At 37.6% G+C, this 25380-nt stretch overlaps 1 protein-coding gene across 1 annotated transcript in view; it reads right to left on the bottom strand.

The window, feature by feature from the left end:
* The window catches only part of LOC124606222 (BAI1-associated protein 3), a 514351-nt gene that overhangs the window by 73366 nt on the left and 415605 nt on the right, over positions 1–25380 (bottom strand). The window contains exon 22 of the mRNA XM_047138196.1: positions 19310–19519. Within this exon, the coding sequence (XP_046994152.1) occupies positions 19310–19519 (210 nt within the window). The remainder of the gene's footprint in view (positions 1–19309; positions 19520–25380) is intronic.

Genomic DNA, 25380 nt, shown 5'->3' with positions numbered 1-25380 from the left:
CCAGGGCCTCGCTGCGATGGAGCACTTCCTTTCACGCCGATCACCTGCCACCCTACCTAAAACCTCTTTCCTTATTACCTTAGCCAGCTTCATCCTGACCCACAACTTCTTCACTTTTGAAGGCCAGACATACCAGCAATTAAAGGGAACAGCCATGGGTACCAGGATGGCCCCTTCGTACGCCAACCTATTCATGGGTCGCTTAGAGGAAGCCTTCTTGGTTACCCAGGCCTGCCAACCCAAAGTTTGGTACAGATTTATTGATGACATCTTCATGATCTGGACTCACAGTGAAGAAGAACTCCAGAATTTCCTCTCCAACCTCAACTCCTTTGGTTCCATCAGATTCACCTGGTCCTACTCCAAATCCCATGCCACTTTCCTTGATGTTGACCTCCACCTGTCCAATGGCCAACTTCACACGTCCGTCCACATCAAACCCACCAACAAGCAACAGTACCTCCATTACGACAGCTGCCACCCATTCCACATCAAACGGTCCCTTCCCTACAGCCTAGGTCTTCGTGGCAAACGAATCTGCTCCAGTCCGGAATCCCTGAAGCATTACACCAACAACCTGACAACAGCTTTCGCATCCCGCAACTACCCTCCCGACCTGGTACAGAAGCAAATAACCAGAGCAACTTCCTCATCCTCTCAAACCCAGAACCTCCCACAGAAGAACCACAAAAGTGCCCCACTTGTGACAGGATACTTTCCGGGACTGGATCAGATTCTGAATGTGGCTCTCCAGCAGGGATACGACTTCCTAAAATCCTGCCCAGAAATGAGATCCATCCTTCATGAAATCCTCCCCACTCCACCAAGAGTGTCTTTCCGCCGTCCACCTAACCTTCGTAACCTGTAAGTTCATCCCTATGAAATCCCCAAACCACCTTCCCTACCCTCTGGCTCCTACCCTTGTAATTGCCCCGGGTGTAAAACCTGTCCCATGCAGCCTCCCACCACCACCTACTCCAGTCCTGTAACCCGGAAGGTGTACACGATCAAAGGCAGAGCCACGTGTGAAAGCACCCACGTGATCTACCAACTGACCTGCCTACACTGTGACGCATTCTATGTGGGAATGACCAGCAACAAACTGTCCATTCGCATGAATGGACACAGGCAGACAGTGTTTGTTGGTAATGAGGATCACCCTGTGGCTAAACATGCCTTGGTGCACGGCCAGCGCATCTTGGCACAGTGTTACACCGTCCGGGTTATCTGGATACTTCCCACTAACACCAACCTATCCGAACTCCGGAGATGGGAACTTGCTCTTCAATATATCCTCTCTTCCCGTTATCCACCAGGCCTCAATCTCCGCTAATTTCAAGTTGCCGCCACTCATACCTCACCTGTCATTCAACAACATCTTTGCCTCTGCACTTCTGCCTCGACTGACATCTCTGCCCAAACTCTTTGTCTTTAAATATGTCTGCTTGTGTCTGTATATGTGTGGATGGATATGTGTGTTTGTGCGAGTGTATACCCGTCCTTTTTTCCCCCTAAGGTAAGTCTTTCCGCTCCCGGGATTGGAATGACTCCTTACCCTCTCCCTTAAAACCCACATCCTTTCGTCTTTCCCTCTCCTTCCCTCTTTCCTGATGAGGCAACAGTTTGTTGCGAAAGCTTGAATTTTGTGTGTATGTTTGTGTTTGTTTGTGTGTCTGTCGACCTGCCAGCACTTTCATTTGGTAAGTCACATCATCTTTGTTTTTAGATATATATATATATATATATATATATATATATATATATATATATATATATATATATATAAGTACAATATAACTTCTGCGCAATTTCAGTTCAGTAAAGTGTTCATTGTAAATAAGTATTATAGTAGTTGTATTACATGTTTATTACCTTATAAATAAATAAAAAACATTTTATTTTAAATTCAGTGGATTAGTATTTGTAAAATGACTTTCATATACACTCCTGGAAATTGAAATAAGAACACCGTGAATTCATTGTCCCAGGAAGGGGAAACTTTATTGACACATTCCTGGGGTCAGATACATCACATGATCACACTGACAGAACCACAGGCACATAGACACAGGCAACAGAGCATGCACAATGTCGGCACTAGTACAGTGTATTTCCACCTTTCGCAGCAATGCAGGCTGCTATTCTCCCATGGAGACGATCGTAGAGATGCTGGATGTAGTCCTGTGGAACGGCTTGCCATGCCATTTCCACCTGGCGCCTCAGTTGGACCAGCGTTCGTGCTGGACGTGCAGACCGCGTGAGACGACGCTTCATCCAGTCCCAAACATGCTCAATGGGGGACAGATCCGGAGATCTTGCTGGCCAGGGTAGTTGACTTACACCTTCTAGAGCACGTTGGGTGGCACGGGATACATGCGGACGTGCATTGTCCTGTTGGAACAGCAAGTTCCCTTGCCGGTCTAGGAATGGTAGAACGATGGGTTCGATGACGGTTTGGATGTACCGTGCACTATTCAGTGTCCCCTCGACGATCACCAGTGGTGTACGGCCAGTGTAGGAGATCGCTCCCCACACCATGATGCCGGGTGTTGGCCCTGTGTGCCTCGGTCGTATGCAGTCCTGATTGTGGCGCTCACCTGCACGGCGCCAAACACGCATACGACCATCATTGGCACCAAGGCAGAAGCGACTCTCATCGCTGAAGACGACACGTCTCCATTCGTCCCTCCATTCACGCCTGTCGCGACACCACTGGAGGTGGGCTGCACGATGTTGGGGCGTGAGCGGAAGACGTCCTAACGGTGTGTGGGACCGTAGCCCAGCTTCATGGAGACGGTTGCGAATGGTCCTCGCCGATACCCCAGGAGCAACAGTGTCCCTAATTTGCTGGGAAGTGGCGATGCGGTCCCCTACGGCACTGCGTAGGATCCTACGGTCTTGGCGTGCATCCGTGCGTCGCTGCGGTCCGGTCCCAGGTCGACGGGCACGTGCACCTTCCGCCGACCACTGGCGACAACATCGATGTACTGTGGAGACCTCACACCCCACGTGTTGAGCATTTCGGCGGTACGTCCACCCGGCCTCCCGCATGCCCACTATACGCCCTCGCTCAAAGTCTGTCAACTGCACATACGGTTCACGTCCACGCTGTCGCAGCATGCTACCAGTGTTAAAGACTGCGATGGAGCTTCGTATGCCACGGCAAACTGGCTGACACTGACGGCGGCGGTGCACAAATGCTGCGCAGCCAGCGCCATTCGACGGCCAACACCGCGGTTCCTGGTGTGTCCGCTGTGCCGTGCGTGTGATCATTGCTTGTACAGCCCTCTCGCAGTGTCCGGAGCAAGTATGGTGGGTCTGACACACCGGTGTCAATGTGTTCTTTTTTCCATTTCCAGGAGTGTAGTATTCATTGAAAAATGACGCTCATTCCACTTGGGACCTGTGGAGTGGTACATTAGCTTATTTGTTTTAGTTGTAAATATTTGTCATGTATTGTTGTTTTTCTGACATGTTCCACATCCTGGAGGACCTCCTCACTATGGATCAATTGGAATGAAAGTAAATCTAATCTAATCTAATCTAAACATGATAGGTTTCTGTACATTTTCATTCCTAAGACTAAAGTCTTGTCTTGTACATGTTCTGCTTCATTTAGATCCTGGTTTCTGTGCATAATGTGAATATCATTTATTTGAGACTGTTTTGTCTTAAATGGCATCAGCTGTGTTTTTGAAATATTTAGCTTCAGGCCATTTAGATGGAACCAAACATGTAGAGTTTCTATGACATTATCAAGAATTTCTTCTATGTTTTTATTTTCTACCAGTACTGATGCGTCATCAGCAAATAAAACTGAATGATAATTTACATTTATGGGAAAGTCATTTACACAAAAAACAAGGATTAGGCCCAGAATTGAGCCTTGTGGTACTCCCTGTGAGATGGTTCTCCACTTCGAGGAGTATTTCCCTTTGTTTGATGTTATGACAACCCTTTGCTTTCTCTCCATTAGATATGACTTACACCACTGTAAGGCGTTACCCATAATTCCATATTTTTTCATTTTATATAATAGTAAGGAGTAATTCATGCAGTCAAGTTCTTTGGATTAGTCACAGAAGATTTCTGCAGCTTTTTGGAACTAACTTTAGTCACAAATTCATTGATTGCATGAATTGTACTTTTGCCTTTCTGGAATCCAAATTGATTTTTTGAGGTTACATTGTATTTGTAGCAGAAATTTTGAATTTGGATTGCAACAATCATTCCAAATATCTTAGAAAACACAAGAAGAAGGGAAATTGGATGGTAGTTTCCCATATCATCTTTGGAGCCTTTGTTAAACACTGGTTTGACTTCTGCATATTTTAGAAATTCTGGAAAGTACTGTTCTTCAAGTGATTGATTAATTATTTTGTGTAGTGGGTGTGCTACTATATTTGTAGCTGCTTTAATGACTTTGGCAGGTATTTCATCCCATCTCACAGAATTTTTATTTTTTAGGTTTAGTATCATTTTTTCTACACATTTTACTGTATTTTTTTGTTAACTTTAATCAGGCTCTCATTCTTGCTCTGATTTGAGCCAAACAAATGTACATTATCTTGATAAGAGACTACATCAACATCAGATTTTGCTACATTTATGAAGAATTTATTAAAATTTTCTGATATCTCAGCAGGAAGTACAATTATTTTGTCTTGTACCTTTATTTTAGAGATTTCCTGGTTGCTAGATTTGATTCTGAGTTCAGATTTGTCCCTGTCCATACTGCCTTGGATTTATTTGTGTGTTTTTTTTAGGGAATTTAATGTTTGCCATTTCCTTTGCTGCTTTTGCAACCTTCTTAAATAGTTTTTTATACGCTTTAACATAGTTTATGAACTCAGGACCATTATCTGATCTCAGCTGAGTATGTAGCTCTCTCTTTCTATTGCTATATATTTTTATGCCAGTGGTAATCCACTTTAGTTTATTTGTTGCTCTTCTTGGGAAATCTATGGGTGGAAATGTTTCATTGAAGACATGTAAAAAGCTGTTTAAAAACTTATCAAAATTTTCTGAACATGAGTTTTCTTGTTGTAATGACCAGTCTACCTCATTTAATCTATAAAAGAACAAGTTTATGTTTTCTTCACTGAAATGCCTTTTCATGAAGCATCTCCTCCCTTTTTCTTGCTATTTATTTTTTGTAAGTTTAATTTTATAAGCAGAGCAGAGTGATCTGAGATACCTAGGTTTAAAGAGAATTTGGCAGTGTCCTCAAATGTATAATTTGTTAAAATATTGTCTATGCATGTTGCTGGTCACTAATTTACTCTGGTGAAGTCAGTGAAATTTAGTCTAAAGCCATAGTCTTGAATTATGTCAATATACTTAGTTGGCATGTTTGTTTTGTTTGCTGTATCTATGTTAAAATCAGCTACAAATTTTTTCCTATTTTCTTTGGTGACTTTATATAGGAGACACTGGAATTTATCTAAGAATAATGCATTTACATCAGTACCTGGAATTCTGTATGTAGAGATGATGATGATATTCTGTTGTTCTAGCTCTACACAACAACTTTCAAATACAAGCTCTTCATTTAGATATTCAAAATTGTCTCTTTCTTTATATTCCAATAAATTGTTAATCAATATACAGGAGCCTCCATGAGTACTGTTTTGCCTACAAAAACAACTAGCTATCCTAAAGTTTTCTAACTTATTTAAAACTGTGATTGAATCATTTGTGAGCCAGTGTTCATTTAGCCAAATGACTTTGACATTTCTTCCTTGTGAAAGAATAATTTGTAGCTCATCAATTTTTGTGGTTTTACCATGACGATATGTTGAATTTAGTCTGTTTATGTACCAGTGCATTAGGAATGAAGACTTATACTTACTTATAGTTTCCAGCACATCTTCCCTTGAATAGCCCCCTTCACTTTTACTGTTGAATTTTTCTTTCCAGAGTGATGTTTTACACGAATGATGTAACGTTTCTCTGGCGCCATTTACCATAAAAAACCGTTGAGGTTCTTTATTTTTACGAGTGGTGTGGGTTGATGTGTAGTGAGTTGGTGTTTCACATGTGATTTTTGAAGTTTTATCTTGGGGCACTGTAGCTAAACTTGTTGGAAATCCTCTTTTTGTTTCTTCAGCTTTGTCTCAAATCATTGAAGTATCTGGTTCTTCAGTTGAAGCTGATAATTCCGTTGCTGCTGCTATAATTGTAGGTCGTGTTAAGCCAGGCTGATTTTGATTCAGTTATTTCAGTATTACATCACATAGTGCTTCTTTGCCTTTCATTTTTCTATGCATTCCATGGGTAGTGAAATCTTCCCTTTTTTGGGTGTCTGCGTTAATATATGTTGCATTGCTGAAAAACTTACAAATTTTTTCGATCTTTCGGTTAGTTGCTTCAATTTCTGAGTTTACACACGATGTTTTTATGAGGTCATGTCTCATAGGTATGCTTGTTGCAAACACTTTCATGTCTGTAACCTTTTCAAGTGCTTCCCTTAAAGACCTCACTGCAAACTAGTTTGCATTGCTGAAAAACTTACAAATTTTTTTGATCTTTTGGTTAGTTGCTTCAATTTCTGAGTTTACACACGATGTTTTCATGAGGTCATGTCTCATAGGTATGCTTGTTGCAAACACTTTCATGTCTGTAACCTTTTCAAATGCTTCCCTTAAAGATCTCAATGCAAACTTCGCCTCGTTTTTGTAGATATCATCTGATCCACCTAAAATAATGCAAGAGTTACAACTTCCTTGGTTGATACATGTGTCAATGTATCAAGTAACTTCTTGTAGTGGAGCACCTGGTGTCACGAATCCAACAACACTTTGATTTATTATTTTTTCATTCATAATTTCTGCCAATCCTTTTCCATGACTATCAGCAAGCAGATAAATAATGCCAGCATCTTGTTTTACACATTGACTGATGTTTGTTGTTTTCGGTTTTGAAACTTTCAGTTGAATATTTGCATCACTTTGTGTATTTGTTGTTTCTGCTAGCACACTGAATCTGTTTTTACATATGATATTAGGTTCATGTTTTCTTTGAGAATGTGACACTTTGAGATTATTGTGAGGTAAGTTTGATTCATTTTTCAATAGCACACTATAACTGTTTGTGCACATGCCTTTTTGTTTACTTATAGTTTTTTGCACCATATTTTTGTTAGATGGCTTTATTCCATAATTTGTTGCATTCGATATGCACACATTGTTTTGTTGCAATACAGTTTCACTGTTTTTTTGAGATTTTACTTCTTGAATGCTGTCTTCTTCTGTCACTGTTTTCCACTTATCTGTAGGGATCAAGTCTTCTTGTTTTATTAGCGTCTCACTTTTTCCCATTTGAAGTTTTTCAATATCCTGTTTTAGGGCACCAATTATGAATTGTAAACTTGTTACACGTTCATTTAACTTTGATATCTCATCCTTATAATTCACACATGCTTTCTTTTTTTCACCTAAATTTACTTTTCTTCATGGGGATACATGACATACTTTCACACTGGCCACTATCTTGATAACCCTGCATTTCCTACACTTTCTACAAAGCTGTTAAGAATGTCCTTTGTTGCTACTAACAAGTCCAGTACCTACTAGTATCAATTTTCGACCTCAAGTTCACTGTTAGTATGTCTGATAAAAATGGCTAGCTACATCATAACAAACTCTTTAAACAGATTTATGAGCTGAATGTGAACATCGCCCACCACATCATGTATGCAATACATGATCATCTGAGAAAGGAGCCCTGCAAAACTGAAGATTCCTCCCACAGCAGACTGAAATGCAAAGACATTGTCAATGTTACACAAGCCAACTAGCTTAGGTGGCTCCACTGAGCCTCCCCCATTTCACAGTTGGTGCTTCTCCTATGTGTCTTGACCACAGTATGCATACAATTTTTCCCTTACTCTGCACCAAGCTGCAATTGCTCAGCTCGTGAGCAGGAGCATGAGCAGGTGCAATTGCTCACACTCAAAATCAAGGCATTATGAAGCTCTAAGCCACAAAATCTACAGATATCAAGCCAAAATAAGAAAAGCAGAAAAATAATAAATACATGCTTTTGTTAATAACCATGTTAGCCGACATTTTGGAACAGTAATGAAGCAAGTACCAGAATTTTCAGAATAGAAATAAAACTGGGTAAAGAAAAGCTATCAGTGGTGAGGCTGGAAATGACATAGCCTTTCTGGTTGTACAAGGAATACTAAAAGTACTGAAAGAAACAAGTAAGTTATTTACCACATAATTTGGGCTAAGGATAAAAGGAGCAAAAGGCAAAGATTATGAAGACTGGAGTACAATATTATAATAATGAACTAACATAACCATTGTGAGGCTTGCAAAAACAGTTAAGTAGTTCTGGTATATAAGAAGAAAGATTAGAAAGGGTTGTGAAAACAAGGGACTAAATTAGGCGTAAATATTGACCATGGTAGAGATTCATTGGTATTAAATATTGATACAGTGTAACCGAATTAATTTCTGAAAGTTGCAATGGAACAGGTCAGTGGATCTTCTTTCATCACATACTGGAGTGTATGATAAATGTGACAAATAACATCACCATCCAATAAAGTACAAATTGCAAGTATGAATGGCAGTCTTCCATTTATTCTAGTTTTGGTGGCATAATTAAACTGGGATAAAACACACATTGAAAATAGTATTTATTATCTTTCAGAAAACATAATTATTTTTCATATTTTTGTTCCAATTCAAAATTGTAATTCCACTTGAGACTGTTGTGATTATTGTTATTTTTGTCATTTATTCCGAGAACATTTGTAAAAGAAATGCTTAATCATAAATGTATTTTTCTGGCTGTACAAAATCAATATTCTGTAGGATCACTGTGCTTCGAGTAGTTGCATCTTTGTTCTTCTAGAGTTAACTTGTTTTGGTGTGAGTCATTGGTTGTCTGGAGTGTAATTGTACTGTTGAAAGTTGAAGTTGTCTTGTTGAACAATTATAATGTTATCAGCAAGGTAACATGGAAATGCAAAATATGTAATGAAGAAAATAAAACAGGCAGAAGGACAAAATCAATACAAGACATATTCTTATATAAAAGACAAAAGTCTTATCATACTTTCTAAATGTGAAATTTATTCTTTCAGTGATACATGTTTTACAATGAGCCACATTACTGATGAGGAGAAACAAGAAGCAGATGAGTAAAATGATTTTTATTGTTATTTGATCTTCCTTCTTACTTAAAATTGTTGTACTGTACTAGTAGTGAGGTAGCTAAAAAGTGCACTTGATTCAGTAAAAGAGGGAATGGTTGTAATAACAATACAGCACTAAGCTGAAAGTGAAGCACAGTTCATATAGAAAGTGATGAAATATCAACTGGAAGCACTTAAAAGGTATGTTAAAAGTTTGGTGGATAGACCAAGCATGAAGTAAATTCACAACAGAAAGAATAGCAAAATAACAAGGCAATGGAAAACCTTTGACAAAACGGGGACATGTTAACTGGACATGTGCTGTGCCAACTGTGAAAAGTTAACTTCACACTGGAACGCACAACAAAGTGGGAAATGCGATCAACAGATATTATTAGAATATTTTGGCAAGATTATGGATGGTGTCAGTTGTGCTAGGTATGCAAAAATGAAAAAAAAGTTCAATATAAGAAGATATGAAAAGGAGAGAACCTACCATACAGATCAGCAACAAAGTTCAATTAAGAATTTGAAAATACTTTTCATGTCAATGGATGAAGAAGTAGACTCAAAGAATGACTTTATTAAAGGTTCATCTTTGGTGGTATAGTGAGTGATGTAAATTATTTCTGTACCATTTTGTGTCTCTAAACAATGATGTCTACATTTGTGAGTCTCAAAGCAACTGGAAGAGTCAGTAGTGGAGGAATTATGAAAAACATGCCATTTACAAAAGTCCTTGTTTTCCTCTCAGGAAGAACTACATATTTGTCAATTCTTATAAATGGTACAATCAGTTCACTACACATAACTTGAAACTAGTACTGACACACTCATTTTGTTCTGTAGAAGGAAATCTTCAGGGATGTGGAATAAGTCAAGGTATACATTAACAAAAGGGAAAAATCTCTCAAAAACTGGAACAGCACACTATATAAACTATAAAATACCACTGTTCTGCTCCTTTCTCCTTGTGCTTATGACAGCTAATTTAAGTTAGTAAATTACAGGATATGCCCCACTCTGAGAAAAAACTGCTGCTGCCTAAATTATCTCTTACTGATAGCTTAATATTTACATTAATACATTAGTATTTCTTAAAGAAAGTATCTACCTGCACCTAGAACAACAAAAGCTCTACAATACAATGCTAGTCATCCTGTACCTACATAATGACCATTTGTAGCTGTCCTGCAGATACCTGGTGTTTCAGTGACTGAATCTAGATAATTTAATAATTTGTATGGGTATTCAATGAACTTTGTTTGCAACTTCCTTTTAAATTGGGATGGATTCACAAATTCTTTCTTTAGGTTGGATTGGAAATTGTTTAAGAACTTTTTACTAGAGTACATAGTTGCAATCTGAACCCTGAACAAGGAGTCAAAGTCTACATGAAACTAATTTTTATGTTCTGCATTACAGTTTGTGTGTCTACATCCACATCTAACTCTGTAAACTACTGTCAAGTACATGACAGAGAGTATATCCTATTGCATCAGTTATTATGGTTTCTTCCTACTTCATTCATGTATGGAGAGAGGAAGAATGATTGTTTAAACACCTGTTAAAGTGCTTGCTGTTATTAATCTAATCTTGCCTTCACAAACACTACAGAAGTGATACACAGGGGGTTAAACTCATCATTTAAAACTGGTTCCTGAAACTTTCTAAGTATGTCTTCTCTATCTTCAAGAGTCTGCCAAGTCAGTTTCTTTACCATCTCTGTGACACTCTCCCATGGATCAAACAAACCTTTGGCCATTTGTGCTGTCCTTCTCCATCCACATTCAGTATACCATGTTAATCCTTTATGATACGGGTTCTACACACTTAGGTAGTTTTCTAGGATGGGTTGAATGAAGAATTTGTAAGCAACCTCCTTTGTAGACTGATTGCATTCCCACAGTATTTCACCAATAAACCAAAGTCTACCACCCACTTTATCCACAACTGAGCATATGTCATAATTCCATTTCATATCCCTACAAAGAGTTACACATAGGTACTTCTATCAGTTAACTGATTCTAACTGATGTTGTAGTCATGGAATATTACATTTTTTTCATTTTATGAAGTGCACAATTATACACTTCTGAAAATTTACAGCAAGTTTCCATTTATGGCACTACTCTGAAATTGTATCAAGACCTGACTGAATATTTATGCAGCTTCTTTCAGACAGTATTTCATGATAGATAATTGCATCATCTGCAAAAAATCTGAGCTTCTTCTAATTATTATTATTATTAATACTGTCCACAATGTCATTCAAGTACAACATGAACAGCAAGGGTGCCAACACATTTCCCTGGGACAATTCTGAAGTTCCTTCTACATCTGTAGATGACCCTCCATCCAAGTTAACTTGTTCCAGCCTCAGTACCAAAAAATTCTGAATCCAGTCACACATTTTGCTTGATACCCCATACACTTGTACTTTCGATAATAGCCATATGTGTTGTACTGAGTCAAATGCTTTTCGGGCATCAAGAAATACTGCAAATACCTGACTGCCTTGATCCAAAGCTTTCACTACATCATGTGATAAAAGTGCAAGCTGGGTTTTACATGACTGACATTTTTGGAATCCATGCTGGCTGGTATGGTGGAGGTCATTCTGTTTGAGATATCTCATTATGTTTGAGCTGAGAATATGTTCTAGAACAAATAGATGTCAAAGATACTGAATGGCAATTTTGTGCATCACTTCTACTATTCTTCATGCAAGTGGATGTGATATGCACTTTTTCCAACTACTGGGCTCGGTCTTTTGTTCAAAGGATCTATGACATATTATGAGGTTCTACCCAAACTACCCAAGAATTTCATTGAACCAGCCAAACCAGCAGCAGTATGACATTCTGCTGCTAGATGTCTTGAGGTACACGTCTTAGTTACTGCGGCACAAAGTTGTGTCATATTCAGCACATGCACCTGTGAGTTGTAGTGGTGCATGTTTTTGTTCCACTTGGTCAGACTGTCAACAGGCAATTTTACTGTAAGGTTTTGAGGCAACTGAGGAAAAATGTTTGGTGGAAACAGGAAAAGTTGTGGAAAGAGAAAGACTGGCTGGTGCACCATGACAATGCATATGTGCACACTTTGATCGATGTGATGGAATTCCTGGCCAAAAACAACATGGCAATTGTCCCCAACCCCTGAAACTCACCACACTTATCCCACTGCAACCTGTAACTGTTCTCAAAGATGAAAATTATGTTGAAAGGGCGACATTATGACTCAAATGAAGACATCCAAGTGGAATTGCAATGGGTCATGAGCACCCTTCACCCCTGTGGACTTCCAAAAGTGCTTCCGAAAAATGGGAACAATGCTAGGATCATTGCATACATACCCGAGGTGGCTAGTTTGAAGGTGACAGAGGACATTAGGATGTAAGTATAGTTCTTTGATTTTTAGTATGAAATTCTCAGATATTTTGGGTAGGACCTCATATAGTTAACACAGGTGTTCATACTGCCGCAAATTGGGTATAGAACCAGTTTGGGATTCCATCAGGCTCTGAAACTTTGTTTGGTTTTAATTATTTCAGTTGTTTCTCAATACCACTGATACTAATGCTTACTTCACTCTCTGGGTTTTCCTTTGTAAAAGAACATAAAAAAATGGAGTGAAGAATTCTGCTTTTCCTTTGCTGCCCTCAATTTTAGTTTCTGTCTCATCTGCATGACTAGACACTAACTTGGGTGCCACCAACAGCCTTACCACATTACCAGAATCTTTTTGGGTTATGTGAAATATGATTTGACTATATCCTGCTACAATAGTCAGTGAGGGTTTCATGTATTGCTCTCTTGACAGCTAAACATATTTCATTCAATATCTCTCTATCTATAGCTCTACACTTTTTTTTACATCTATTATGCAGTAGTCTCTGTTTGTTGAGAAATTTCTTTACAGTGACTGGTTAAACTGAAACATTTTTTTAATTATTAGCAACATACCATTCCATAAGGAGAAAGTGCATGGTTATCTACTTTACGCAACATTCTTACAACTTACTTCTGCTGAATAAATATTTTATCTAATGTACCAGTGCATCAACTGCCCCAGAAGAAAATTCCACAAGACAACAGGAATTGAAAGAATTTGAAATAAGCAAAAATCCAACTCTTTAAGTCACCACAATGAGAGCTACTTGTAAGTCAAAACATGATAAACAGATCTTTAGTTAAGGGTAGCCATGTGTTAATTCCCTTTTAACTTACTTCCTTTGTCAGAAATGTTCCATGACCTGTCTTTTTTTTTCTGAGTTCGCAGTACTAAAAAGGAACTAATGTTGTTTTTAATGTTACCTGGTATGTGTGTGTCCTTGAATAGACCTTTGCCATGTTTCTGCACAAACTCATTAGGTAGCAGGACTATGATTAGTAATGCACTGTTTGGGTTCTTGAAGCATTAGTTACAGTGACACAATGGATGCTGATTATGAGCAAAGATTGAACATTAAGTTCTGCATTAAGTTGTAAGGAAACCCCTAGTGAAATGTGGACAGTTATTAAGCAAGCATATGCAGGCAAGGAACTTTCAAGAAGTTATGTTTTTGAGTGACACAAAAGGTTTTGTGAAGACAGAGATTAAGTGCAAGAAGATCCCAGAGGTGATTGCCCATCTACAGCACACACCGATGCAAATGTGAAGCATGTAAGGCAGTTAGAGCAAGAAGACCATCATATAACTGTGCATGCAATATATGAAGAACTTAATACAAATCATGATGTTTGTCATAAGATTTTATTCAAAGATTTAGGGAAACAGAAACTTAATGCAAAACTCATCCTCACACACTAACAGATGAACAGAAAGAGGAAATATGAAGAATTTCTGCTGAACTACTGAGCAGAGCAAGATGTGAAACTGGAAGTGCAGAATTTGTAGCAGAAATAAGTTGATAGAGGAGCAGGAGCGTAAGATCTGCACCCTTCAGGTGCAGTTACAAGATGCAGAGGAGGGACTAGATTGGTTGAGGAGTATGAAGGGCACTGGGGAATGGGAAGCAACAGTTGGTAAGAAGGCAGCTAGGAGGAGATATCCAGACACACTTTGAATAAAACTAATAGATTCGACCAACTGTCAGAGTTGCATGGCAGAGGTGTGGGCCAGCAGTTGCAGGAAACGTTGGAGAGTGAGTACCAGGTCACCAGCATAGTGAAGCCTATGGCAGGGTTGGCTCAGGTAACTGTTAACATAGGGGAGTTACGTAGGAATTTTACAAAAGAGTATCAGGTAGTGATTTTGGTTGGAGCAAGGAATATTTTTGAGAGAGATGGGGAATATGATGTAAGTGGTGACCTGGTGAAGATAGCTACTGAAACTGGTGGCACTAATGTGGACTTTGTGCAATTTTTTCAGTGTCACGATCAGCCTCATCTTAATGCTGCCACTAGGCATGTTAACATGGGGCTGGAGAAGGCACTGATGGCAGAGGGCATGGCTCAATTGCAGTGGTGCCAGCTGAGTCTATAGATAGATAGGGTCTCACAAGGCATGGCCTACACCACGATAGGTATGGGAAGGGGAGGCTGGCAAAGCTTAAAGGTGACAGTGTAGTGGGTGATGGTGGGATCACTCATGGAAAGATTCCGGTAGTAGTTGGTGTTAAAGCTGCACCTTTTTTAGATTGAAGTCAATTGATAGGTATACCTGCTTAAAGAAAGTCCCTCTAACAAAGGAATCACCTTCAGAGGAGGTCAGGTATTCAAGTAGAGAAGAAATTAGCATATTTCATCAAAATATGAGAGGTATTAGAGATAAAGTTAGTGAACTGCTTATAGATGTTGACTCTGACATTACTAGTATATCAGAGCACAATTTAAAGAGTCTGGCAATTCCTTTACCAGGATACAGATTAGCTGGCTGTTTTTCAAGGAGTTCTTTGTGTAGTGAGGGAGTGGCCATGTACATAAAAAACAGAAGTCCATTTGAGTCCATAGACATATCATGGCACTGCACAGAACAGGTATCTGAATGTTGCACAAGGCCAACTGAATTTAGTAAAACTAAACTTCTAATTCTTGTTGTTTATAGATCCTCTAACTCTTGACTTCAGAGCATTTCTGCTCATGCTGGAAGGGTTCTTGGTCCACTTTACAGGAAGTAACAAAAATGAGTTAAATGTGCTGACTTCAATATTAATTTTGCTTGTGATTGTGCAGGAAAAAGGAAGTTGGAGGATCTCCTAAACTCATATGATCTGATGTAGACTATGTTTTTTCCAACCAGGGGGCAGGGTAACAGTAGCACAGCCATAGATAATATTTTTACTCATTCTTCATTACTAGATGGACATTCTGTTAGTAAAAGAGTGAATGGCCTTTCAGACCACGGGCACAAATTTTAATGCAAATAGGTTTTTGTAGTCAAACAAATGTTTTATATAATTATGAACTATATAAGGAATCTCATCCAATTGCAACAGAGAGTTTCTTAAGCCTTATTAAGGAATGAGAGTGGCAGGATGTTTATAGTGCTGATAACATTGATGACAAATATAGTGCTTTCCTTTCTCATGCTCTTTGAATGTTGTTTTCCATTAGAGTATTTTAAACAGGGTACTAGCAGTAAAAGTCAGCCTGGGTGGTTGGTTAGTGGGATAAAGATATAATGTAAAAACAAAGTGGGAATTATATCAAAATGTTAGAAGTAGTCACAATCCAGCTACAGTAGCCCATTACAAACAGTATTGTAAGGTGCTTAAAAATGTTATTCGGAAGGCAAAGAGTATGTGGTATGAAAATAGAATAGCTAATTCATTGGAGAAAATTAAAACTATATGGTCAGTTGTGAAGGAAGTGCCTGGCCAGCAGCACAAGGTCGACTCTATAAAGTCAGTTCGTAGTAAAATATTTCTGTTACTGATAAGTCACATATATATAGTACTTAACAATCATTTTCTGGGCATTGCTGGTGAATGAAATAAAAACTTAGTTTCTACAGGGAATCATATAACTCTCTTGGAAATTCCTGAAATACTATTCTGTGACACTGACGAGGGGGAGATTGAGTCAATAATTAAATCACTGAAGACTGAGAAGTTTCATGGATATGATGGAGTGCCTAGCAGAATATTAAAGTACTGTGCTGTACATGTTTGCCATGTACTGAGCCATATTTGTAATTTTTCCTTTAAGAATGGCCAATTTGCTGAACGATTAAAGTACTCCGTAGTATAGCTGCTTTATAAGAATAGAGAAAGGGATAATGTAGACAATTTTAGACCTATTTCTAAGCCATCAGTGTTTGCTGAAGTTTTTGAAAAGGCTGTGTATGTAAGGATAATTGATCAATTTATTTCACATAATTTGCTATCAGATGTACAGTTCAGCTTTAGAAGTGGTTTAACAACTGAAAATGGTATACTCGCTTTTCTCTCGGAGCTACTGGATGAATTAAACAAAAGGTTTCAAATGGTAGACATCTTTTTTGAGTTAACTAAGGTGTTTGTGTTGATCACAAAATATTGTTCCAGAAGTTGGACCATTATGGAATATGGGGAGTAACTCCCAATTGGTTTGCTTCTTTCTTTAACAACAGACGGCAAAAGGTCATTATTGATGGTGTTTAGAGTGGTTGTGATGTGGGGTCTGGGTGGGGCACGGTCAAATAGCGGATGCCCCAGTGATCAGTACTGGGGCCACTCCTACTCCTTATTTATATAAATGATATGCCCTATAGCATTACAGGTAATTCTAAAATATTTATGTTTGCTGATGACACTAGCCTGGTAGTAAAGGATGTTGTGTGCAACTCTATTTCAAATTGTGCAGTTCATGACATAAGTTCATGGCTTGTAGAAAACAAACTAACGCTAAATGACAGTAACACTCAGTTTTTACTGTTTCCAACACACAATTCAACAGAACCTGATGTTTTAATTTCACAGAATGGGCATATGATTAGTGAAACTGAACAGTTCAAATTTCTAGGTCTTTAGATAGATAGTAAACTGTCATGGAAAGCCCACATTCAGGATCTTGTTCAAGGAATTAATACTTCCATTGTTAACAATTTGAATGATATCTAAAAGAAGTGATAGGTCGAGACTAAAAATAGTCACATTTGCTTGTTTTCATTCACTTATGTCATACGGTATTATATTTTGGGATAAGTCTTCCCATTCTCAAAGCATATTTTTGGCTAAAAAATGGGCAGTTTGCGCAATAAGTGGTGTAAGTTCGCTAACCTCTTGTCGACCCTTGTTCACTAGTCTGGGTATTCTGACATTGGCTTCTCATCACATATATTTTTACTGTCATTTCTTGTTAACAATATCAGCTTATTCCCAAGAATTAACAGCTTTCACTCATTTAATACTTGGCAGAGATCCAATCTGCATTTGGATCACACTTCCTTGATTCTTGTGCAGAAAGGTGTGCAGTATATTGCTGCATCCATTTTCAATAAGCTACCACAAGAATTCAAAAATCTCAGCAGTAATCCATATGCTTTCAAATTGAAACTGAAGTGTTTCCTCCTGGGTCACTCCTTCTATTCTATCGAGGAGTTTCTTGAAAAATTAAGCTGATTCCTGTGTTATATTGTTGACTGCATTTACATACACTTATGACTTGTCTTTTTTTTGGGTTTATAAACATTTTATTTTATCTATTATTACTTTTATGTTGTAATTTCATGTTCTGACACATTCCAGATTTGCTCCTCAATTTGGTCCTACAGAACTAGATGTGTAAAATAAAGTAAAGTAAAATAAAATAAAATTTCTGTCAAAGACTATTGCTGGGGATGAAAGTTGGTGCTACCAGCATGACCCTCACACAAGGCATCAGTGTACTGAATGGCTGAGTCCTGGATCACCAGCATTGAAAAAAGTCAAATGACAACTTTCAAGGACAAAGACAATGTTGATTGCATTCTTTGATAGTAAAGGATCAGTTCACCTTGAGTATGTTCCTCCAGGACAAACAGTGAACCAAACTTTTACACTGAAGTCTTGAAACATTTTCGACAAGCACTGCAATGTTGCCACCCTGGTTTGTAGTGTTCTCAGGACTGGTTATTACTGCATGATAATTTTGCAGGACCACATATCTGACCAGGCCTTCTCTTATTGCCATTCCACACCTGGCATATTCACCTGTCCTCTCACCTTGCAATTTTTTCTTGTTTCCATGAATGAAAAGCTGTCTGAAATGAGAGCTTCATCAAGATATCACAAACAACTAATGGGCTGTGACAATTGAGATTACAATCATCACAGCTGAAAATTTGCCTGCTAGCTTCCAAAACCTCCAGAAATGTTGGCAACTGTGTGTAAATAGCTGAACTCTGATAGGAGCCAGGATTATTACTTGGTAAACACAATTTTCTATTTGTAAAAAAAACCTGTCCTGGAACTTTTATGACCTCGAAAAACTGTACATGTGCTGTTAAATCTTGTTTTTGACACTTGCATGTCATTTTTGCTTGTTAGAAATTCCACAGTACGAGCTGAAATGAGTAGAGTTCAAACACTGTGAAATGCTTTTCAAGAACATTGTCCATTTCTATGATAATGTCTTCTGATGTACTATGGAACTGGTGAGAGATATGGCTGGAAAATATTTGCCTAACAGTCCTGGTCTTTCATTGTATGACTACCACATATGTCATAATGTTTGGATGGCTGAGTATGATTGTGCACTGAAAGCAGGTTCAAGTCAGAAAACAGGCTGACAGGAGAAAATTGTTGATTTATTTTGCAGTACTAACATTTAAGGACGTTTTCCAATCACATTCACTGATTCAATTCACTGCACTAAGTAAATAAAGAGATCAAAGATTCACCAAAATAGAAGTTCCTTCATACACACTAAATATAACAGGGAAAAAATGAGAAGATTTCTTGGTACAGGATTACAAATTATTTGTTTTACTTTGCTGCTACTTCTTTTCTCGCTGAGTTACCTCATTCACTTTTTGCTCCTTTGTTCCTAACAATGCAACCATAATGTTTGAAATTCATAAATACTATTAGACTGGAGTACTTACTTCCACAGACACTTCAGTTTGTGCAGTTTGTGACTCTAGATCTTAAGTATATTTATAACCACTTATATTATTGGTTTTAAATGTAGGTGTGTTGCTTATACAATTGACAGTTACTAATTGTTGAATAAATTATAAATAATTACTGACCATTTGGATCCAGAGGAATGACATCACGTGCATTCAGAACTTCAACACAAAGGGAGTCATGGTTGAAGTAAGCACGCACTGAAAGAACGCCGTACTCGGTGCTTTCTGTTGCCAGCTGATCTTGCAAACGTTGTTGGTAATACAGGTTTATCAGACCTTCTGTGTCTGTCTTGTGATACTGCAGACGTTGTTCCACACTCCAATATGTTGCTGTTATGTACATCATCATGCATTAATAAAACAAAATTTATTATAAAATGGAAGTAAAGACTTAATATTAAAGGAAACTGAGACAAAAACTGTACTGGTGAAATCAGAAATGCTGTGCACTTCCCAAGCATGCAAATTAAAAAACTGTATTAAATCCTGAGTTTTATAAATTTGAAGCAAATGCACAGAAAAAAGGCAAAATTAAAAAGGATTAACAATTGTTCTACTTATTAATAGTTAATTACTAACAGAGAATAAATCAATCATGATAGAGCAACAGCACATAAATTCATCTGGCTCACTTGAAATCTCAATCACTTCTTTTTATATATATTTCACTTCCCTTGATGACAGTGTATTATAACTCTTCCCTTTTGAGTTTAATAGTAAACGTTTAAGCATTGAAAATGTTATAAATTATATGTTTCAGTTATCTATTGTAACTTCCAACAGTGATGAAAAGAATGAAAAATAAATACTATAAAGAATTAGTGCTTTTAGCCCTCAAATAAAACTTAAAAATTGAAAATGTCATGTTTAATTAATGGACAATGCAACACTGGTGATGAGGATTTAGACTCATGGACACAGCAGTGGTAAAGCAACAAGATAATAAAAGTAGGTGGAAATGCAACAACAAGAAGCTGAACTACAAAAGTAACAGATGATCAACCACTCACCAACAACTAGTGACATAAACAGTCACAGTGTCACCTAAACTGACAGTCCCAAAATACCCTTTATTCTGAGAAATCAACAGTTGGAAAATGTATCAGCATGAAATACTTTATCACTTCACAGCTATGTAAGAGAATAGACTGAGAAGTTCAAATATTTTTTTCTATTCTGGTCTACTCACAAAGTTCTATGTCTTTTTAGAAGGGTTTGTTCTCTACAGTATCTAGATAAACTGGTGAAATGTTAGCAACATATCATGATCTTAAAATCCACATTGTGCACTGTCAACTCAGATTCTACAGATACAAAAAGCAACCATCAGAGTCATATCAGAGTCCACATGAGTGGACTTTATAATTAAAAGGTCTATATTGGTATAGTAACTTTATGTGCTGACATGACCAACACAAACATGACCTGTTACTAGATTACACTCTACAAACTGCACAAGATTTTGAGTTAGCTACAGAAATGGAAAAAGAATATTGGCCAGAATTCCACAACATGCTGCAGTTCAGTTGATTAAACTGAATGAATATAAAGAGACAGCTCAGTAAAGCAGGAAGTTCAAGAGAACAGAGGACAGTATTCAGAAGTGACAACTTTAACGGAACTCTTACAGTGTCATAGAAACAGTGTTATTATGAATATAATTCATAGCTCTCCAAAAGCTTCTTGGTTGTACATCCTCAATAAAACCCTCTTCTGTCTTACTCAGACTGTTTTGCAAAATAGCCTAAACATCATTGTTCACATGAAAATGCAGCGTGCTTCCATGGCAAGTAAATTGGACAAAGTTTTACCTGATGAAGTGTGTGTAATTATGCACACAGAAAAGAAATGAGCTGACTTAATGATGCTGAGCCGTGAGATTCTCGAAAGCTATTAGTTAACTTGCTGATTATGAGAAAAAAATATTGTTTCAGATTAATTTGATGACATTCTCATCATCATAGGTGCAAACACCTGCCAGAATCTTCCACAATCCCAACTTCTGTTCCAAGCTGTCTCTGAAGTGCAGCGTGCAGAACTGATTGTTTTACCAAAAATTGACTAAATACCTGAGATGTAGACTTAGAAAACAGGGCATTCTCTTAATGCAAAAACATCTTCGGGAACTGATCAAACAACATTCCTCCACAGGATATAAAAGAAGACCAATATTTTATTGAGAAACTTAATTATTAAGCCTAGCTTAATTATGACATTGTGCAAAGTTCATATTCCCTCAATAAACTTAAAAAAAGAGAAGGCAGTCCACATAACCTGAAAATGTGAGAGACCTTATCACTTATTAATAAAAGCATTTTAACAACATATTCAACCATAAAGCCACTAATACTGGCCATAGGCAGCTCACAATAAAGAATAGAGACAGTTTAATCAAATAAATAAACGATCAGTCCAAACACTCAATAGAGATTTTATTTAAAGAATCTTTTATTCTGTGCAACAAAATTACTCAGATATACAGAAAGTGGCACTTAAAATAAGTAACACAAGGAAAAAATTTCACACATATATTTCTATGGGATATATTTGTACTTAATAATATATCAAAAACTTATACTGGCATTATTCAGCTCCTGCTCATCATTGCCAGATAAAAACAGCACAATGCATACATATGTGGGCTCTATTTCTATTAATCTACAACTGTAAGATTGTCTTCAAATCTGTATCACACCACACTGATGGAGATGCACTCTCCAGGTCATTTGTGGGCACTAATATTGAATTCGGTAAGGAAGAAATCATCTTCCAGAGTGTTAGCCGAGCAAGATATGCAGGAGCACTTCATGCTTCTAGAGGGGGGAGGCTTTCAGTTCCTGATACTGCAGTCGTGTGTGTGGGCGTGTGTGTGTGTGTGTGTGTGTGTGTGTGTGTGTGTGTGTGTGTGTGTGTGTGTGTCTGTGTGTGTGTGTGTGTGTCTATTGTTGACAAAGGCCTTAATGGCCGAAAGCTATAATTGTGAGAATCTTTTTTTTTGTGCCTATCTGCGACTCGGCATCCAATATATGGTGAGTAGCAACTTTCCTTCTCTAATATTGTTACATTCCTTCCTGGATTTTCCATTGTTTGATGGTACACTCCAAATGTATCTCAGACTCAGTCTGAATCTGTGTTTTGCTTTTATCCTGCAAAAATACTTTGATGATTCTCATACTGTGTTAGTGAGTCTCTGTTTGACTTTCAACCTAAATGGTACTGTGAACAGCTGATCTGATGACAATAAATGGCGAAAAGTGCATAGAAAAAATGTTAGAATCATCATGTAACAAAAATAACAAACAGGAAGCAAGAGTGAAAGACAAGTAAAACATAATTTGCTTGTAATAATTTATTCCTAGTGGTAATTAAGTTGTGCAAGAACGGTGTGTAGTTATACCTAAAATGCATATACTTTGACATTTAACTTCATTGCGTACTGATTGGGAAAGAATATTAAACATGAAAAATCACTCTGGAAAGAATAATCCGTTTAGTTAAATCAGAAGCACACTTTCTGCCTGAAGAATTTTCAGTCATTACTTCTGCAGTTGCAAATAAATCACAGAAATGTGTCCCGAAAGAACCAGGGACAGGTTGCTCAGAACATCTACCACTCCAGTTGTCATCACCATTAAGAGAATGCTTTGCTCTGAAACATCATATTATACTCTGAGAAAGAGCTCTTGATAGCAATGAAGCATCACTCTCATCTCATGGTAATTCCACACAATCTTCAGACTAACATTCAATCACTGCTCGAAGCAGGTTATTGGAATACCATCCATATGGGAGTCAAGGTTTGCCACCATGTTTGCTGGCCAGTAATCAATAAGAAAATCAATAACACAGAACATTAAAACCCACTAAAGACATGCACTAACTGAAGTGTTTTCTTAATGAACACAACCAGCAGGTGTATACAACTGCATTCACATCAACTTTGCAGGTCCTGTTTTTCAATGTCATGTGAATCACAGTCTTTAAGCGTAATCTAAATTCCCATACATACATTGCCTACAAAGTGAAATGACAGAAATGACTGCCCAGGCCCTCACACAAATATCACCACTGAAGATCTTCCTCATACATTTGCATCTGACAGAGGACCACAATTTACATTTTAATAACTTCAGTACAATGTATTAACATCACACTATAATACATTTTATTCAAGTTATATTCCATAAATAGTAACAATTTACATTGTCAGCCTTCTTCATCTTTTCCAAACATCACAGAATTAAACATCTGCTTCCAGCTCCTCTTCTCCTGCACTCAAACGGAGGAGCTAAACAAATGATCTGGACTCTTAATGATAACTTGAAGATAACTGTCTGGCCCACATCAACTGACGATGCTCCAACAAAGTTTTTGAACACATAAAAGGCCACCATCATCAGCTAGTACAGTGCAGTGGAGCTACTCTACAGCTGAGCCCTGCTGACTCTTCTCCACCGACTATATCCACAGATGCATGACAGGACACCATCTAGTCCATGATTCTCCAGCAGAGGCACTGTGTCCTCGTCACTATGGACAAAATCTATGGTGGGTACCTCTACAAATATAAGAACATGAAGCTATCACATGTTTTCCACATAAGCATAAAGCTTCCAGTGGCATTGGCGTCATGATCAACTCTACTCCCACCAACATCTGACAGTATCAATTCATCATTACAACGTGTGGCTGAGGCCAATGGAATATATGCCTGCCACCCCTGCAGTTCTCCCTATCTCCACATCGTGGTCTACACAGTGCTCCATGTTCCAAAATGTTAATATATTTGACATTGCTACCAAAACTGTATCCTGTACCATCACTGGCAGAATATGAGTTCTAGAGTCCCTCCCCCCCCCCCCCCCCCCCCCTCCATCTCTTACCACAAGCTTCCTACTCTGATCTGACAGTGGGCCACATTGTCTTTGTCTTACTTGAATGTTGTAAAATGAACTTATTGTTTGTCATTTGTTTAGCTGCCTTCACAACTTTTTAAAATATAGCTTTATAATGTCCGGCCTACTCAGTAAAATGCCTACTTTTATTATATTTCAGTTCGCTGTGGAGTTGCCTCTTCTTGACACAAGCAATTTTTATAACCTGAGTTATCCATATAAGATTACTAGTCATCTTATTATATGTAGTTCTAAATGGATAAGTTTCCCTAAATGTTTCAAGAAAGCTACTTAAAAAGTTATCAAAGTTACTACTATTTGAAATATAGCTGTCATAAGGCCATTCTGCTTCTCTTAACGCATAGCTAAATACAATTGATTTTTTTAAATTGAGGTTTGTTTTTATATGGCTTTTGTTACATGAAATTTCTTTGTCAATGAATAATGCAGAGTGATCAGAGATTACTAAATCTAAGCAACATTTATAAATACCTTCAAACATATAATTTGTTAAAATATCATCAGTACAGGTCATTGACTGCATATTATGTCAGAGAATTTGGACACAACATTGCTTTGAACTACAATATTAATGTTGAAGTCAGCTGCCACTACAATTTCCTTCCTTTTTTCTTTATTGGATTTTTCAAGCAGGCACTGAAATCTGACCAGAAAAGCTTCAGTTGTAGCCTTTTTGGTACTCCATAAATAGAAACTACAACAATATTTATGTCCCTTCACCCAACACAACAGCTTTCAAATACACTCTCTTCAGTCAAATAATTACAATCATCTCATATTTTATATCAGAATGAGTACATATGCAAGAGCATCCATATGGTTGCTCTTGAGTACAAAAGCTGTTGACTATTTCAAAATTTTTGATTTCGTTAAGTATTTTAACATTATCAGCTGTAAGCAAATGTTCATTCAGGCAAATAATTTTGTCATTTTTACATTCAGAAAGAATAATTTGTAGTTTGTCAACTTTATAACTTGTGTTTGAAAAGACAGCACTTAGGCCATTTATATTCCAGTGCATTATGTACAAACATTGTTTCTTATTTATGATGTCAAGCACATTATATCCTGGGGAGTGTCCAGTCTTGCCACTTTTTTTTAACACTCACTGTTTCTCATCCATATTCTTTCTTGTAAGTTTTCCATGTTATTCAGAATTTTACATATATCAGCAAATATTTTACTAAGATTGGATTCCAGTCAGCTCAAGATGGATAGCATATAGTAACAGATTTTACTAAGAATTTTGCATCCTAATGTATTTTGGTGAAGACC

Source organism: Schistocerca americana, chromosome 3, assembly GCF_021461395.2.
Source record: "Schistocerca americana isolate TAMUIC-IGC-003095 chromosome 3, iqSchAmer2.1, whole genome shotgun sequence".
Lineage (NCBI taxonomy): Eukaryota > Metazoa > Arthropoda > Insecta > Orthoptera > Acrididae > Schistocerca > Schistocerca americana.
This window is presented reverse-complemented; position numbering and strand designations above follow the sequence as displayed.